Source organism: Amblyomma americanum, chromosome 4, assembly GCF_052857255.1.
Source record: "Amblyomma americanum isolate KBUSLIRL-KWMA chromosome 4, ASM5285725v1, whole genome shotgun sequence".
In the NCBI taxonomy this organism is placed as follows: Eukaryota; Metazoa; Arthropoda; class Arachnida; order Ixodida; family Ixodidae; genus Amblyomma; species Amblyomma americanum.
Window position 1 is genome coordinate 50,247,775 of NC_135500.1, and position 15,860 is coordinate 50,263,634.

A 15,860-nucleotide genomic window follows, 5' to 3' on the forward strand; every position below is an offset into this window, starting at 1 on the left:
CAAATAAAAGTTGGAAGTTCAGCGCTCTGTACTATCTTCTCCTTCTTCCTTTTTGTGTTCGCGCTGCCGATACATATAGTTCTTGGATTTTACCTTCATAGTGCGCGGTAGCTGTGTAAGTTTGTTAGACATTTTTTTCGAGACTGCAGTTTTAAGCACTTTACGGAACATTGTTACTAGCACGTCCTCAAAACACTGTTCGCAATTTAACTTGCGCATGCGACTTACATTCATTCCACTGGATGTTCGAAAATACTGAATTACACAGACCACCGCTACAAATAGCACTGGATTATCACAGATGTCAGTTACTAACCTACACATATATCTGAAATATTAACACCAGCAGCATTAAAAGGCTGCTTAACATGTCAACCTTATTCAACTGAAAAGAAATTGAAGATCCTGCGTAAAGTAAAGAAAAGGTCACAAAGACCTGTAGATTACAATTTTATTTTTTTTAAATGGAGGACAATAAACAACATTTGAAACCACAATTCTTGCAGGTATTAGAGATAGGGACAAACTTTAAATCAGCACCTAAAAGTAATCAAAACGATACAATAGCAAATCTTGAAAAACAATGCAGAGTTCACTTGAAAACTTCTTCGCTACACTTCAGGCTAACTGGTGCTGTCAGATAAGATTAGCTAAAAAAATGTTATGTACCAAACAATTCCCAGTGGCTAATTACAAGTGGCTAACTTCAAGATGCAGATTACAAACTACAGTAAAAGAAATACTAAACAGACATTCTAAAGCAGCCCACTAAATCTAGAGTAAAATATCACAGGTATACAACCTCTAGTGTTTGTGTTTGTTCTTGAGAAACACATAGGATGAGCATAACCTTAGAAAATGTATACAATACCTTCAATTTAACACGCAGTCATATAAAAAGAACAGAAAACAAAACTTTACACTCAATATATGGAGGCCTATGCTCTAGAGAAAGTTTATGCACCCCGAAAGATACCTTAGCCACCCATTTGAAGGAGCATGTCGCAAATAAAATGCAGCACTTATAAATTATATGGAAAAAATTAGAATACAGAAACACATGCACACATGCTTTTCAATCTAGCTAACAAGTAATGACTAATGCTGAAACACAAGGAATTAGTCAACCTGGTATTATGTGACCGTGCGCACTACAAGCAAAGCAAAAACACATGGGCTAAGGTCAAAGCACTCAGGACACAGGCATTCTCTTTGATCGCGAGAAAGGCATTCATCACCTTCACTTTAGGACGAAGTGAAGAAAAATTCCAGAAAAGTTTCCATGACCACTGATCAGACTAAGGACTAGTAACCTTGTGATTAAATAAGTAATTGAATTTCTGAAGACCTGTGTCTAAGCAGATATTTGCTTGAAAACTTAATTGTTCACCAAATCCATTATCACCATTATTTTTTTTCTAATAAAAGGATATGTATAAATGCTAGCAAATGTGTCATGTGGCAGAATGGGAAGTCTATTAAAAAACAAAAAAATACAAAATGCTGACAGTGCTCCCAGGAAGCTGTCCGAGCTAGATGCAAAATGATGAAAACCATGACTAGCCCATGCAGGGACAAGAAACCAGTGGGGTGATGATTCTTAGGGTCAACGAAATGTTGCTGTTCCTGTTTGTCATGTCTTTCCATGCTGTCACATAATGCGAATACAGCATTTGTCGAAGTTTAGAGCCCAAGGAGTTCGCTTCTGAGCCTTGTTGTGCGTCGCTAGCATTCCAGATCTCTTGAAGGTACAGAAAATCTTGCCCTGACCACCGTGAATGTTGGACATCCATGGATGCTCAGTGGCCTTATTACACGGCTTAGAAGCCAAACCTTTTGGCTCTGTACTTTCTGACAAAGGCTATACTTCAGTTTTCTCACTAATTCATGCTGATATTGTTTTCCTTTTTCTTCGCTCTGGCCAACTGTATCATGTTAACATTGATAAGTTATAGCAGCACAGTTTGTGTTTCACTACCAGTATTCCAAACAGTATTAAAATCTAGACATGTAAAATATGCACAGGCAGATAGAAGAGGCAGCTGTGAAGGAAAGACGAAGTGGTTTTTAAAAACTGATGAACTCAAAACCATCGAAGCGTGGTTTATTTTAAGCCAAATATTTAAAAGCACTCTCAAGAAAGGTCAGCAGACAGAGTGCCTTCTTTAGATTTTCCAAACGGAACACCCAGAAGGCTGCAAACAACAGAATCCCCACAGAAGCGATGAGGTTTTCACTACAGGGTGATGGCCAATGAACAGGAAAACTGCGCCTTGATAGGTGAGGAGGCATGCTGTAAGTGCTTGGTCCTGCAAAATTAAAAATGAAATATCACTGACATTTCCAACACTTGTAGAAGTGCAAAAAAATACTGTCGCATTTCAGTATAATGCACATTATGACTACACTATCCTAGGGATGAATTCATGAGGGGGTAATCTCCCCTCCTCAAAGTGAGAAATTTTACAAAGAAAAACCATGCTCAACCCAATTTTTTCAAGAATAAAGTCAAAGAAATGCGAGGTTCAAACATGTCACTGACCGATTTTTAAAGATAATGGTAACCAGGCTAATGTACTTCGAGCTATCAACACTGTCTAGCTTCAACTTCATTGCCCACCTTATGTGCAGAAGACCTTGGTGACAAGTTTTGTATGAAAACTTTTTCATTCATGATTCGTTAGTATGGATGAATCACGTTGCGAGAATTTTGCTCGGAAACCAGAGTGTCCATATTACAGAGGTGCAACTGTACATATGATTTGTCCATTAGAGCCATGATCACATTTAGTGGGCCACCACAACTATGCAAAAGTTTTAAAAAAATGCTGCAATGGCCTTCCTGCCAAAGATTTAAAAACCATATTCTAGCTATAAGACAACTGAGCTGCTCAATCTCATTTAATTGCAACCAGTGCAGCAACAGCCTAACTGTAATCGAACTAGAGGCTAGGTGGGTGAGTGGGTGGGTGGGTGGGTGGGTGGGTGGGTGGGTGGGTGGGTGGGTGGGTGGGTAGGTAGGTAGGTGGGCAACAGATGCGCCGCGCGTGAAGTCAGAGTTGCGCCGCTGCCGCCACTGACTCCACAGCCTCGCTGCGCCGCACTTAACCTCAGACCGCACGTGACCTCAGAGCTGCGCCGTCGTCGCTACCGACTCCGCAGCCTTGCTGCGCTACAGGTGCGATACAGGTGCAATACAGATGGCTACAACTACAAATACAGCTGGCTACAGCTACAGATGGCTACAAGTAGCTACAGGTGCGCTGCGCATGCCCAGTTGGGCAACAGATGTGCGTCATTGCTCGGCCACATCATAAACAGAGGGTGCGAAGCGCACGTTCTTCAGATGGACGATGGGTGAAGAAGCGGAAAGTCCGCGTGTATACTGCAACCGACATCAACGGCGACTTCGGGAAGCCAAGTCGACGGATCCCGAAGTTGTGGCGTGGTGTAAGGCGACTCGACAACGAGCCCAAGAAGAGAGGAATGCCAAGCGCGCGGCCGAGACGCCGGAACAACGAGAGGAACGGCTCGCCAAACGACGCCGTCAAGAAGCGGAGAGACGACAGCGACAAGCCGAGAGCGAAGCCTCGCCTGCTTCGGGCCAGCTATCGCGCACACACTAAGTTTAACCGGAGCTAAACCATCAGCAATTTTTTTTATGCGTTCGGGAAAAATGAGCACGTCCAGAGGAAATTTCAGATTTCCCGATGGGTTATTCTTAGATTTTGTGTTTGTTGGGAAATCCCTGCCGAGTGGTACTTTCAGCCACTCGTTTCACCGAGATGCCTACCGGATCCGCAAGCTGCCGCCGCTGACTGGATTCTTGACATCTGCAACCGTTGTACAGATTGCCTGTGCGCACCGCAGCCGTTTATGGAGGCGTGCAACCTTCTGACCTGGCAACACGCAACAATATCAGCTGATCAGGACACCTACATAAGGCATCCCAACACAAAACCTCCTCAAAATCTCCCAGAAATATCCCATAAGGACATTTGGAATGTCCCCAGGAAGTCCTCATTTTTCCCGAAGACATCCTAAAAACGTCCACATAAGTAGCCGTGTCCAAAAAGTTGTGCGTCCCAGGGACAGCCTAAAAAGGTTAATGCTAGATTTCTCGGCTCTGGCTCAATGAAATTATTTCTTATTTTTCATGCAGACTTCAGGCATCTAAGCGCACATATGTGCCAAATTTCAGGCACATGCTTACGTTACAGGTGGTGTAATTATTCTGTCTTCTCGCGTGAATGCTTGCTGGCTAGGCCATTCAGACTTACCTGTTTACAAGAAATGTGCTTTAACAAGGTGAAAATTAAGGCTGGTTGGTGCATGATCTTGTGACGGGAGCAGCGCAGCACGAGACAAAGAGAGAGGCGGGACACGACGCTGAATCACAACCAGATCTTTAATGCACGTTCGTCGAATATATGCATCTCGCTCGTATAAGAAGGAAACGAAAGAAGCATGAAAAACGCATAAGCTGTACACGTGGTGAAATATTACGACATCGCACGCAAATAATCAATTTCTCTGTCACGAAGCGCTATTGAAGGCATGCAGACGCATACGTCGCTCTTTGGTGGGATGTTGAGGCCTTCTTCAGTCTCCCTGGTCCGTTGATCAAAATATGACGGGATGACCATTGTGTTGATAAGCTGCGGAGCGCATTCATGCTCTCTGCAATGTTTTGCTAATTCACTGTTTATGGCGCTCTTTAGGGATCTTTTGTGCTCTCGAAACCGTTTATTCAAACAGCGCCCTGTTTGAACATTGTAGGTGCATCCGCATGACAGAAGTATTTCATAAACCCTGCTTTTCACACATTTCACATGTTTTTTCTTGCATTGATTTTTTCTTTGCTCGCTGTTGGCTTTGGCGCACAGGCTCCTTAACTTAATTCCCGTGGCGCTTGTACCGATAAGCGATGGAATTCTCAAAATGAAGAATCCGAAACCAATACAGCAGCAAATAAAAAAGTATAACCAGTCACTAACCCGACATCTCTGAAGTGCGACCTTTAGGGAGGCGTGGCATTGTTTGTAAGTCAGTAAACATTGAGTGTGTCGAATCTGCTCCGGTGTAATACCCTCACTTCTCTGCCGGTTAAAGCCTTCATTCCTGATCAGCTTGCGTGCACTAAGGGCATTGTACGTGGAGTGAACCCGTTATCTTCCATTCAAGAAATTTTGGAGGAGCTCCAGGATTCCGGGGCGGGAATTATTTCTGTATACCGCTGCCCTGGCGAGATGGCTGGAATTCGTGTTGCAACGATGTCAGTCATAACAACTTTTGCTGGTCGCACATGCCCCTCGGAGTTGAAAATTTGGCCAATTGTCTACTGCTCGGACCCGCTGCATCCTCGACCCCTGCAATGCACCAACTGTTGGAGATTTGGACGTAGAGGTAGAGCCTGTAAGTCGACGACCAGATGCCGGGTGTGTGGTGAAGGTCACTCTTCCGACAGCTGCACTGCTGAACAACCTAGCTGTTGTCTATGCAGTAACAGTCACAGCGCCGATGATGTCACTTTTTAAAGTCGGTCACAGGAGCAAAGTTTATTGGAATTAATTGAGCAGAATCGCTGCTAACGAGCAGACGCTTATGCACTCCTTAACCGCAAAAAAACATTCATACACCAGCATTGTGCGTTCTTCTACTCCTGACCTCCAGGCCGCATTGTCTGCCTCAATAGTGTCAACCGTCGAAAAAGCACTCTCAGTTGGGGTCGAGCGCATGCTCAGCAGCTTCACGCAGGCGTTGTCTGACATTGTTGCAAGTCAGGCTGTTTCTCAACTTCAGCCTGTAGTTCCAACAGCCTCAACATCACAGCAAGCCTGTGCTCAAAGTTTCGTTGCCACGTCATCACCCAAGGTGCCGTCTCACGTGCTGCCTCTCGACAGCATCGACAGCATTCTGGCAACACTGTTTGCACTAATGACGTAGAAATGGCTTGTCTTACGCAGAAGCGTCGTGCCTCAACCTCTCCTTCTAAGCCCTCCGTTCCTCAGGTCGACAAAAAGGGTCCTTGTAGAGCGTCTTCCAAGTCATATATGCCACAAGAGGCTGTTTCAGCCTCTATTCTCGAATACGCATCATGGCGGGTGTAAAGGTTCTCCAATAGAATTGCCGCTCTCTTGCATCTTCTCTTCCTGATTTAAAAATTCTTCTATCTTCTCATAACCCAGATATTGTGCTCTTGCAAGAAACTTGGCTCTCCCCTTTAAAGTCTTCTTTAAACAGGTTTCGTGTTTTCCGAGCGGACCACATTGGTAGGGGCGGCGGGTTGATGACCCTGGCTGCGTTCCAATACTCCCAAGTAGACGGCTACTTAGACGTCTAGCCGGACAGCCGCCATCTTGGGACGCGTTCCATTTCTCGGCGAAGCAGTCTCATAAGACTGCTTCGCCGAAGTCCACATCGATGCAGGCTAACTTGCTGTCTAAAGATGGCGGAGCTGATGTACGCGGATGAGCGAGTCGTGCTCTTGCGGGTGTCGGACTGTACACGGAGTATAGGAAAGGAAAAATGTGAGTCATTCCATTATGTTATTTGGTACGCAAACTAGTGGCTAATTAATCTTCGTGGACGTGCGATTCCTAGAAGTGAATCACGCAGGAGAAAATCGTGCAGTTGAGAGCTTTGCTACAGCAGCGGACGGTGTAAGTCTGTTTACGTGATCCGGCATCTGACGATGCCGGATCTTAATTAGCACCTTTATTTTAGAGAATACTCGTCGCTGTCGTTGGTTTCCTCGACGTGCGTTAAGACGGCTGGCGTGACGGTTAACAAATGTGTTCTTCTGTTGCTGTATTAGTTGCATCAACTCTTTCGCGTGCATTCTTTTTTATCTTTACACTCTCAGAACAAGTACACCGGCATGTTGCGAATTGATTTTAGTCTTTGCAGGATTAAAGATCGCTGCTGTATTTAGGTCTCTCGCTGTCTCCGAGTGCCACGTACGGCAGACAGCAGGTTTAATATCACGTATGTGTTTTCCTGTTGCAGTGTATATTAGCCGTATCGCATTTTGCGCATATTGATTACAGTCTTTTGTATTCTTTCTTATGTTTACAGAACCGTCTGGACGAGCACGTTCGAGGGGCATGTACAGTTTAGCATCAATAATAAAAGAATAATCGCATATCACTTTAGCGTCGTCTTCGGAGAGAGGCCCCGTCTGCTACAAGTAGACTGACCGATAGGCACATCCACCAGTCCGGTTTACGCGCAAAGTCATTGCAGATGAAATGTGTAAACTTGTTGAAAACACGTTTTTAATTATCGTTATTGCTCAGTTTGTGAAAAATAGTAGTACAACTGTTCATAAGCTTTAGTTACATTATTATGCCGCGAGGCGGCGTGAGCAGTAGACAAGTTCCAATACATGGACATGTAGACTGCTTCCTAGACGTCACACTAGACGTCTTGTTAGACGTATAGAGTATTGGAACGCAGCCCCTGATTTCGTCAAAATTGTGTCACCGGGCATTAATAACTAAAAAATTAATGGATTCTACTTGCGAGCTTCTAGCTATGGATCTCACTTTGCCGCACTGCGCTACTGTCACAGTCGCAAACGTCTATTTTCCAAATGGAGTATGCAGTACGGACCACCTAGACAGCTTGCTTGCAAACTCTAGCAGGGTAATCATAGCAGGGGACTTCAACTCACATCACGTCGTCTGGGGTTCCTATACTGATTCACATGGACATATGTTATGGGCATGGATGTCAGCAAATCATGTGGAGTGCTGCTATTCTCGGGCCATAACCTTCATCCGCAGACACTCGCGCTCAGTTCTCGATTTGTCCTTGGCAGCAAGAGGAGTAGGTATAGGGGCATGGTACAAAATTGACTGTGGCACATCTAGTGACCACCTGCCAATTACTTTCACCATATTGTGAGCCCCCTCTGAGATCATGGTTCTGCCCGAAAATTGGTTAATCTTGCAGCCTACAAATTATCTTTGCGCGCCTCCCTTACATCTGATCCTTGTTCATGTAGGTCCGACAGGGCTCAGCGAGTGTTTTCTTCAGTTTTGAATGCTATGGAGAGCTCCCAGTTCACTGTGCGTTCTGCTATTTGCAAGAAATCACCATCCCCATGGTCGAATGACGCGTGTAAGACAACTTTCCGTTGTAGGAAAGCAGTGTGGAGGAGCTTTTCGCATAATCAGAGCCCGGCAAATTGGACCAACTACAAATTTTTTTTCGGCCTCGTTTAAACGAACCATAGCAAAGGCAAAGGATGACTACAATCAAAATTTGAACACATATTTGTCAAGCCCACCAAGAAATAGGAAGGCTTTGTATCGTTTCATGGAACGGAATGTGAACTTCTCAGCCACACAGTTAACCAGCTCGGTGGTGCTCTCTCCACATGAGGCGAAAGATGAGTTAGAGCGAATTTCTCAATGGCTTGCTTCATGTTTTCAGGAGCAGCGTAGAGTCCCTCTGTTCGCCCCCTACCCCTCGTCAGATTATGTTGCGGTTGACAAATCAGAGTTAACAACTGCAGTTTCTTTAATGCAATCCTCAGCTCCGGGTTGGGACGGTGTTACGGTCGGTATGCTGAAAATCTTAGCGCAAGACTTCACTCAGGACCTCCTCGATCTGGTCAATACATCATTGGAAACTGCGTGGTTACCGCACTCCTGGAAGGTGACGAAAATAATATTGCTCTTAAAAGAAAGACTTCCGTATTGATAACATTCGGCCAATAGCTCTAACATCCAGTTTGGTAAAGCTCATAGAAAGAATTTTGCACAGCCGCCTATCAGCGCATGTTTCAGAAGTCAAAGCATTGAGCTCTGTCCAGATTGGCTTTCGCCGCGGATGCTCCATATGGCCTGCCCATGTCGATTTAGAGAGCACAGTCCACCTTTATATGCGCAAGAATGAAGTATCAGCATTAGTGACGCTTGACATTGCTAAAGTGTACGACAGTGTTGAATATTCGATCCTTCTCTCTAAATTGGCATTGCTACACCCGCCGCACTACATTTATGCATGGACCCGTGAATTTTTAACAGGACGGCAGTTCTTTTGCTCTAACGGTTCCTTCACCTCAGACACCTGTGCCCAGACCAGTGGCATGCCACAAGGTTCTATACTTTCGCCACTTCTGTTCAATCTGCTGATGTTCGAGTACACCCCGATGTTACAGTATACGTTTATACAGATGACAAAGCTTTCTTTGCTTCTGCAGCAGACATTCATGCCCTATATCGTTCTCTCCAGGATTACCTCAATGCGCTCGAGGTTTGGCTGGATACAATAAATTTGGTATTAAATGTACACAAAAGCAGCGTGCTAGTTTTTAAAACCAACATGCCTTTATATATCTCGCCCCACTAGCGCTCGGACAGCATACCTTAGGTGGAATCTTAGAGGTATCTAGGCGTCATTTGTGATGCCAGTATGGATTGGCGGCCCCACATCAAGACTAACGTTGAGAAATGCGAGCGTGCACTAGGTAGGCTACTACGAAAAAGTAATAGAAAATTTGGCATGCGCCGGGACACGCTTGTGCTTCTTTACAAAGCCTATGTCAGACCTATTTTGGAATTTGGCTGCATACTTTTTTCTGGCTCCCCAAAATATAAGCTTCATCCGTTGCTTCTGTTAGAAAGGCGCGCACCGCGCCTCTGCCTAGGTCTCCCTCAATCAGTTTCGACCGCAGTTCTGTACCTGGAGGCTCGTATTCCCGACGTTGACTCCCGTTTTCACCTTTTAACTCTCAGGACTTTTTTGCGGGCATTTGAGTCGGCTCCTGATGTGCCTACACCTGCTTTCGTTTCGCACCCAGCCCTCTTTCTCACTCCTCATTGGCCAAAGTTCCACCTCCCTCAAGTTGTTTTTACTCAGAACATTTTATCCAACATTGATGTGCATCTCAATTTTGTATGCAGAGTTGGTTAGACAGCGTCCCCTGTGGATATTGCTTTTGGTCATATTTTCTTACCTAATGCGAAACATCTGCCTGCAAGGACATTAAATAGACTCCTCTTTGATCACCTTGCCCATTTCCCGCATCATACTGTTATTGCTGCAGACGCGTCTGGGGCCGGCCAGAAGGCAGCGGTTGGCATTTTTTCAGAGTCTCTCTCGTGGAGCTTTTCGGCTAGAGTTCTGGATTACACAACCACATTTCTAGCAGTGTTTATGGCTCTTGTGCTGGCCGCTTTGAAAATTTCCACGACTGTTTTTCAAGTGATACTATTCCTCTCAATCTGTCTCTCTGTTTTGTTGGCGCTGGAGTCCACACGAAACGCTTTTTTGAGACGCTCACTAAAGTTTTTATTCCTGGATGGGTGGATGCCAGGTCACTGCGGTATTTTGCAAAATGATGCAGCAGACTTTTTGGCAAAATCAGCTCTAAATGCACCTCTTGCCTGCAGCGTCCCTAATCTTGTCCTTTTCGGAATGACTCGATTTCAGCGTTTTCAATTTATAACCGCCCCGTGCAACGATCCCTTACTCTCTACTGTTGACTACCAACATCTCATGTACCCATGGAAGGCTCGTGCGTGTAAAAGCCGGCAGTGTGAGGTAGCGATGACACTCATGCGGTGCAGGATTCCCAGTTTAAATCTTTACTTATGTTGATGCGGGTTCAGTCCCACAAACCTTTATGCGGCTTGTGGTGAGGTCGAGACATTGGAGCATTTCCTACTCTCTTGCCGGAGGTTTGCACATCAGAGGAGAGCACACCTAGAAATTCCCATTACAAAGTTGGGTCTCACTTTGTCGGTTCCCCTCCTCCTCTCTTTCGGCGCGAGCGCCAGGGGTTTTGCATTGCATCAAGTTTGCAAATACCTCCGTCATTCCGAAGTCGGATCATGTCGTGGTCGAGCTGGTGGTTGCGTGTGCGGAGTCGGCGTTTCGGGCGCGGCATCTTCATACGTGGTCGGTGGAGGATCATCGTCGTTTCGCTGGTCAACCTTACCTCAAAAGTTGATTGGTTGGGGGGGGGGGGGGGGGGGGGGGGTTAAAGAGCTTTGAGTAAGCGGATGGGCGGCGAAGCTTGGAAAAAGATTCCGCTGGCGAGAAACGACCGAGGTTGGTCAAGTCGGCGCTCCTAAGGTCAATACGTCCGGACTTTCATTAATGCCGTGAGGAATTGTCTCAAATTTGTGAATAAAGTACGACTCGCGTACGTTTCTCTCTTTCTCGGGGGTTGTAGAACCCACCCTGTAAGACTGTTAAGCATCAAATGGGTGGTTTTTCTCATTAATGTGTTTTGACAAGGGAAGGTTGGGTAGGGATAAGATATGCGCGCGGTGCTTATTCAAGCGAATTCGTGCAGGGTTAACGGTCTGCCCAATGTAGTGCATACTGCACACACTGCATTTTAGGAGGTGTATTACGTTGCAGGAATCACAATCAAATTTGCCATTAATTTTCAATTTGAAGCCTCAAGCTGTGCACAGCTTGATGTTTGCATGTGTTTGCAGACCTGGCATCTACTTTTTTCACAGGGTCGACACCCCAAAACTGGCCAGTTATTTGTTTTTGAGTGTATTAGAATGTTTTTCGGTCGCGTGTAGACTGTGTGAGGGGAGTAGTGAAAATTTTGGCGAGGCGCTCGCTTTGTTCGAGAATGTTGAAATGTTTTCTGAGGATTTTGTTACGCACGTTAGGCGGGTCACTGGTGAAGGCAAGTACGAGATTTTCTCGGTGATCTGTTTGCTCGCTGTATCGATCGACGTCCCTCCAGTATTTGCTCTCGGTTGAGTTTAGATGCATGCCTTTTCAAAGGCATCGCCGGCAATGGCAGGGGGGGGGGGGGGGGGGGGTATCGTTGCTTAATGAGGATTTCTCGCATATGCGTTTGGAATTTTTTTACGAAGTCTTCATCATGAGAACATATTATTTTAAATCGATGTGCCTGAGAAGTTTGGGATGCTTGTTTTAGAGTGACGAGGATGGCAGCTTTGGAAGTGTAGGCATTGTTGACGGTCCGTCGGTTTTCTATGTACAGAACTGGTAATTAAGTGAGCCTTCGTTTACCGAAATCTCAACATCTAGGAAGTTAATTGTAGTGCGGGAGTACGTGTAAGTGAAAGATATATTGAGGTTGACGAGGTTGAAGTTTTCAATAAAATGTATGAGTTCTTGCTCTGTGTCAGTCCAAATTAAAAAGATGTCATCCAAGTAGCGTTTGTATAAGGTGGGCTTAATGGGGCAATCTTTCAAAAATTTAGATTCAATACTATGCATGATGATGTTGGAGTAGGTGGGGGCCATCCTTGTACCAATGGCTGTGCCGTTAATTTGTAAACAGTGTTCATTGTTGAATTCGAAGTTGTGATATTCGAGTACGATTTTCGCCAGTATTTCTAAAACACGTGGAGCAGGGGAGCATCAAATCACTGATCGAAGCATATGAACAAAACAGAAAGGAGGAATCCCCTGCCCCACGTGTTTCAGAGGTATTGCTCACAGCAACATCTTGCAAGAAGCTGCAGGGAAGAGAAAAGTCGATTAGACGGTAGCCAGTCGTACTTGAGCCCTCTCCATCGTAGATCACCACCGAGAGGATCAGGTTTCGTGAAGTTTGCGCGCGTCATCGTGCCGGTTTATCACTGCCCTTCTTGCTAGTGAAGCGATTATTTTTAATGTTCTCTTTATGCTCCCTTTGCCATCTGGCATTTTTGATCGTTCCATCTTCTGGGCAAGTACTATATTTGAGATTCGAAACAGAAGCAGAAGCGATCACGACCGCAGTTATGCAAACACGCGAAACACACACATACACGCACGCGCGCACATACACACGCACACACACATACATACACACACACACACACACACACACTCGCACACTTTCACAAAAAGACGACACACTAGAGTCACGGGAAAAATTTTTCCAGTGACTCTAGGGAGGCTGGCCGACCAGGGGGAGTTCCCCTGGCCAGGAGAGGACGTCGACATGTGCCCCTAGCGACCTGCAAGCGCCCTGCAAAAGCGAAAGACAATCAAGCAATCAGAAGCTAGTGATACGAACAGTCACCGCCCAGTGAGATCACACCCGCCTGCGAAATCAAGAAGACCATAAAACGACCAGCACAAGGTGAGAGACCACACAATGTGAGAGACAGCAGCTGCTTTATCTTCTTCTGTTTCCGTCAGCTCTAGCACAGTGCAGTTCGCAACAGACCTTGTGCTTTATAGTAAAAATAAAAAAGAAGCAGCTTAAAGCCAGTTTAGAACCGCCGAAGATAAATTTTCATTTTTTTGTGCTGTTGTGTCCCAAATTGTTTAGAAAATGCGAGTTGTCCGTCATCTGGCTAAGTAGGTACTGCACTCCGCCTTGTGTGAACGCAACTTCGAGCAGCAGTTCATAGAGCGTACAGAACTACACATTTTTCTTTAAAGATAATGCTTTTAGGCTATCAAAATCATTTACTACGCGACATGTTATGCAGCGCAGACGCTATGGGGAGTGCTAGCTATTTTTGGGGCCGGCACTCCCGTTCTAGCTGTCGCCGCCGCCACATATCATCCTGCGTGAAAATGGAAGGCTAGCCTACTCCCACCTGCTGCTGCAAATGGACACCTTCGCGACTGCTAGCACGTTCGCTCACTCAGTTATAGTGGCAAAGGAGTTTGCATGACCGCTTGGCTATTTCCCGCGGCGAGGGGTTTCCCAAGGAGTTGAACTTAGTGGGGAGGAGGGAGTGTTGAATGTAGAGAAGCGGTAGTCATTTTTATTTGTTGATGTGTCACGTAACGTTTAACTATTTATTAGTACCTGAAAGGCCCACTAGGGTGAATCACATGAGGGGTGGGCTAACATATCACTGAATCAGATCAGTGATGAATGATTTGAAGTATTCCAGGCCAGGACGGATAAAAGCTTCAGCGGGCAGATAGTTCCAGTGTCTTCCGGTCTGGGCGAAGAATGATTGCAGATGCGCAGAAGTGTATGCTCGAGGTGTATGAACAGCTTTCGGATGAATGATGCGAAGTGAAAGGTGGTGTGCTGGGGTGATGACGGAATGACTGAACGGGGAATGATAAAACCTGTGGAAAAGGCAGAGTCTGGCTATTTTTCAACGGGATTCAAGGCTTGGGAGGGTAGCTTTTGTTTTCAATGCTGTTACGCTCGCATGATATGAATAATCGGAATATACGAATCTTATCGCGCGGTCGCGCGGCTCTGGACGAACTCAAGGTTGGTTTGGTTTATCGGGGTTTAACGTCCCAAAGCAACTCAGGCTATTAGGGACGCCGTAGTGGAGGGCTCCGGATAATTTCGACCGCCTGCGGTTCTTTAATGTGCGCAGGCATCGCACAGCACACGGGCCTCTAGAATTTCGCCTCCATCGAAATTCGACCGCCGTGGCCGGGATCGAACCCGCGTCTTTCAGGTCAGCAGCCGAGCGCCATAACCACTTAACCACCGCGGCGGCTCGGACGGACTCAAGGGTTTTGGCTAAGTTAATTTGTTGGGGGTTCCAGATTGAGCATGAATATTTAAGTTTAAGACGGACAAGAGTTAAACAGGTGGACAGTTTTACGGAAGCTGGTGCCAAACGCAAGTTACATTTTAGATAACCAAGAACACGGTTAGCTTCGTTGGTTATGCTCATTATGTGGGTGGTCCAAGAGAAATCCTGTGTTAGGCTGATTCCTATATCTAGATGAAGATGCGTGGGATATCATGGAACCGCGAAAAGTGTAGTTAGGAGCAGGATACGATTGACAACGCCGAAATGATAATAGAGTTCATTTATTAATATTTAAAGGCATTAGCCAGTTTGCGCATCACTCTTTCACAAGTTTTATGTCGCACTGCAGATGGCAAGTATCAATTAGTGATAGTCCGAAATGACGCAGTTATCGGCGAACAAACGAACGGTGGAATATAGATTACTTGGGAGGTCGTCAATGTAAATTAAGAATAATAGAGGCCCCAAAATTGTGCCTTGTGATACGCCTGAGGTAACAGAAGACATGGAAGATGCGTGATTGTTAGTCAAAAAATTTCGGAGCCAGTCATATACTAGTGGGTTCAGGTTTAGGAGTGAGAGTTTAAATAAGAGGCGTTGAAGGGAAACTTTGTCGAAAGCTTTTTCAGTTTAAGAAAGGAGTGTCCACGAGTGTGTTGGTGTCCGTACTAGAACTGATGTCGTGAGTAAAGGGATCCAATTGGGTAGAGCAGACTAGATTTTTCAGGAATCCGTGTTGAGAAGGGTGAAAAAAGTTGACAGTCTGCAAGAAGGTCATGATGTGTGAGTAAATTACGCGCTCCATTAATTTAGAGGGATCATTAATGAGGGAGATGGGACGGTAGGTCTCACTAGACGATGCAGGGCCTTTTTTGTGCACTGGCAGGATTTTCCCCACTTTCCAGTCGTGAGGTACAATGCCGGACTCGAGTGATTGTTGGAACATATGACAAAGAAGAACGGCTACAACATTTTTAGTGTCCTTGATAACTTTTGATTTAATTTCATCCATACCAGCTGATGAAGTTAGTTTCATGGAATCGATTAACGCGATTATTCTGTCATGGTCGAAACGTATGTACGTCATAGGAGAATGATCAAAATAAGGATAGCCAGGCATCTCGCCAACAGGTTAGGGAGTAAAACTGAATGAAAATGTATAATTTAATGCTTCGGCCGTGTCAGTGTGTGGAATAGGTGAACCGTGTTCGTCGCACTGCGGTATTGGCGGGGTGGCTTTTAGGTTTGTGGCCCTCCGAAGTTGCCTCTGGTTGTTGTGAAGTATATCAGGTAATGTGGATGACAAGGTCTTTTTTTTTTGCTTGCGGTGCGTGAGAAAGTTATTTTCTACAGCATGGCACGTTTACCATGAGCGCGCGACATTAGAATGCTTTGTAGTAT

The 15,860-nt window shown here is 45.5% G+C and overlaps 1 protein-coding gene across 1 annotated transcript in view; it reads right to left on the reverse strand.

The window, feature by feature from the left end:
• Window positions 1-545: 545 nt before the first annotated feature.
• Window positions 546-15,860, reverse strand: part of LOC144130113 (uncharacterized) — a 37,001-nt gene continuing 21,686 nt past the window's right edge. Inside the window, exon 4 of the mRNA XM_077664128.1 lies at window positions 546-2,309. Coding sequence (XP_077520254.1) covers window positions 2,237-2,309 — 73 coding nt within the window. The 3' untranslated portion in view covers window positions 546-2,236. The remainder of the gene's footprint in view (window positions 2,310-15,860) is intronic.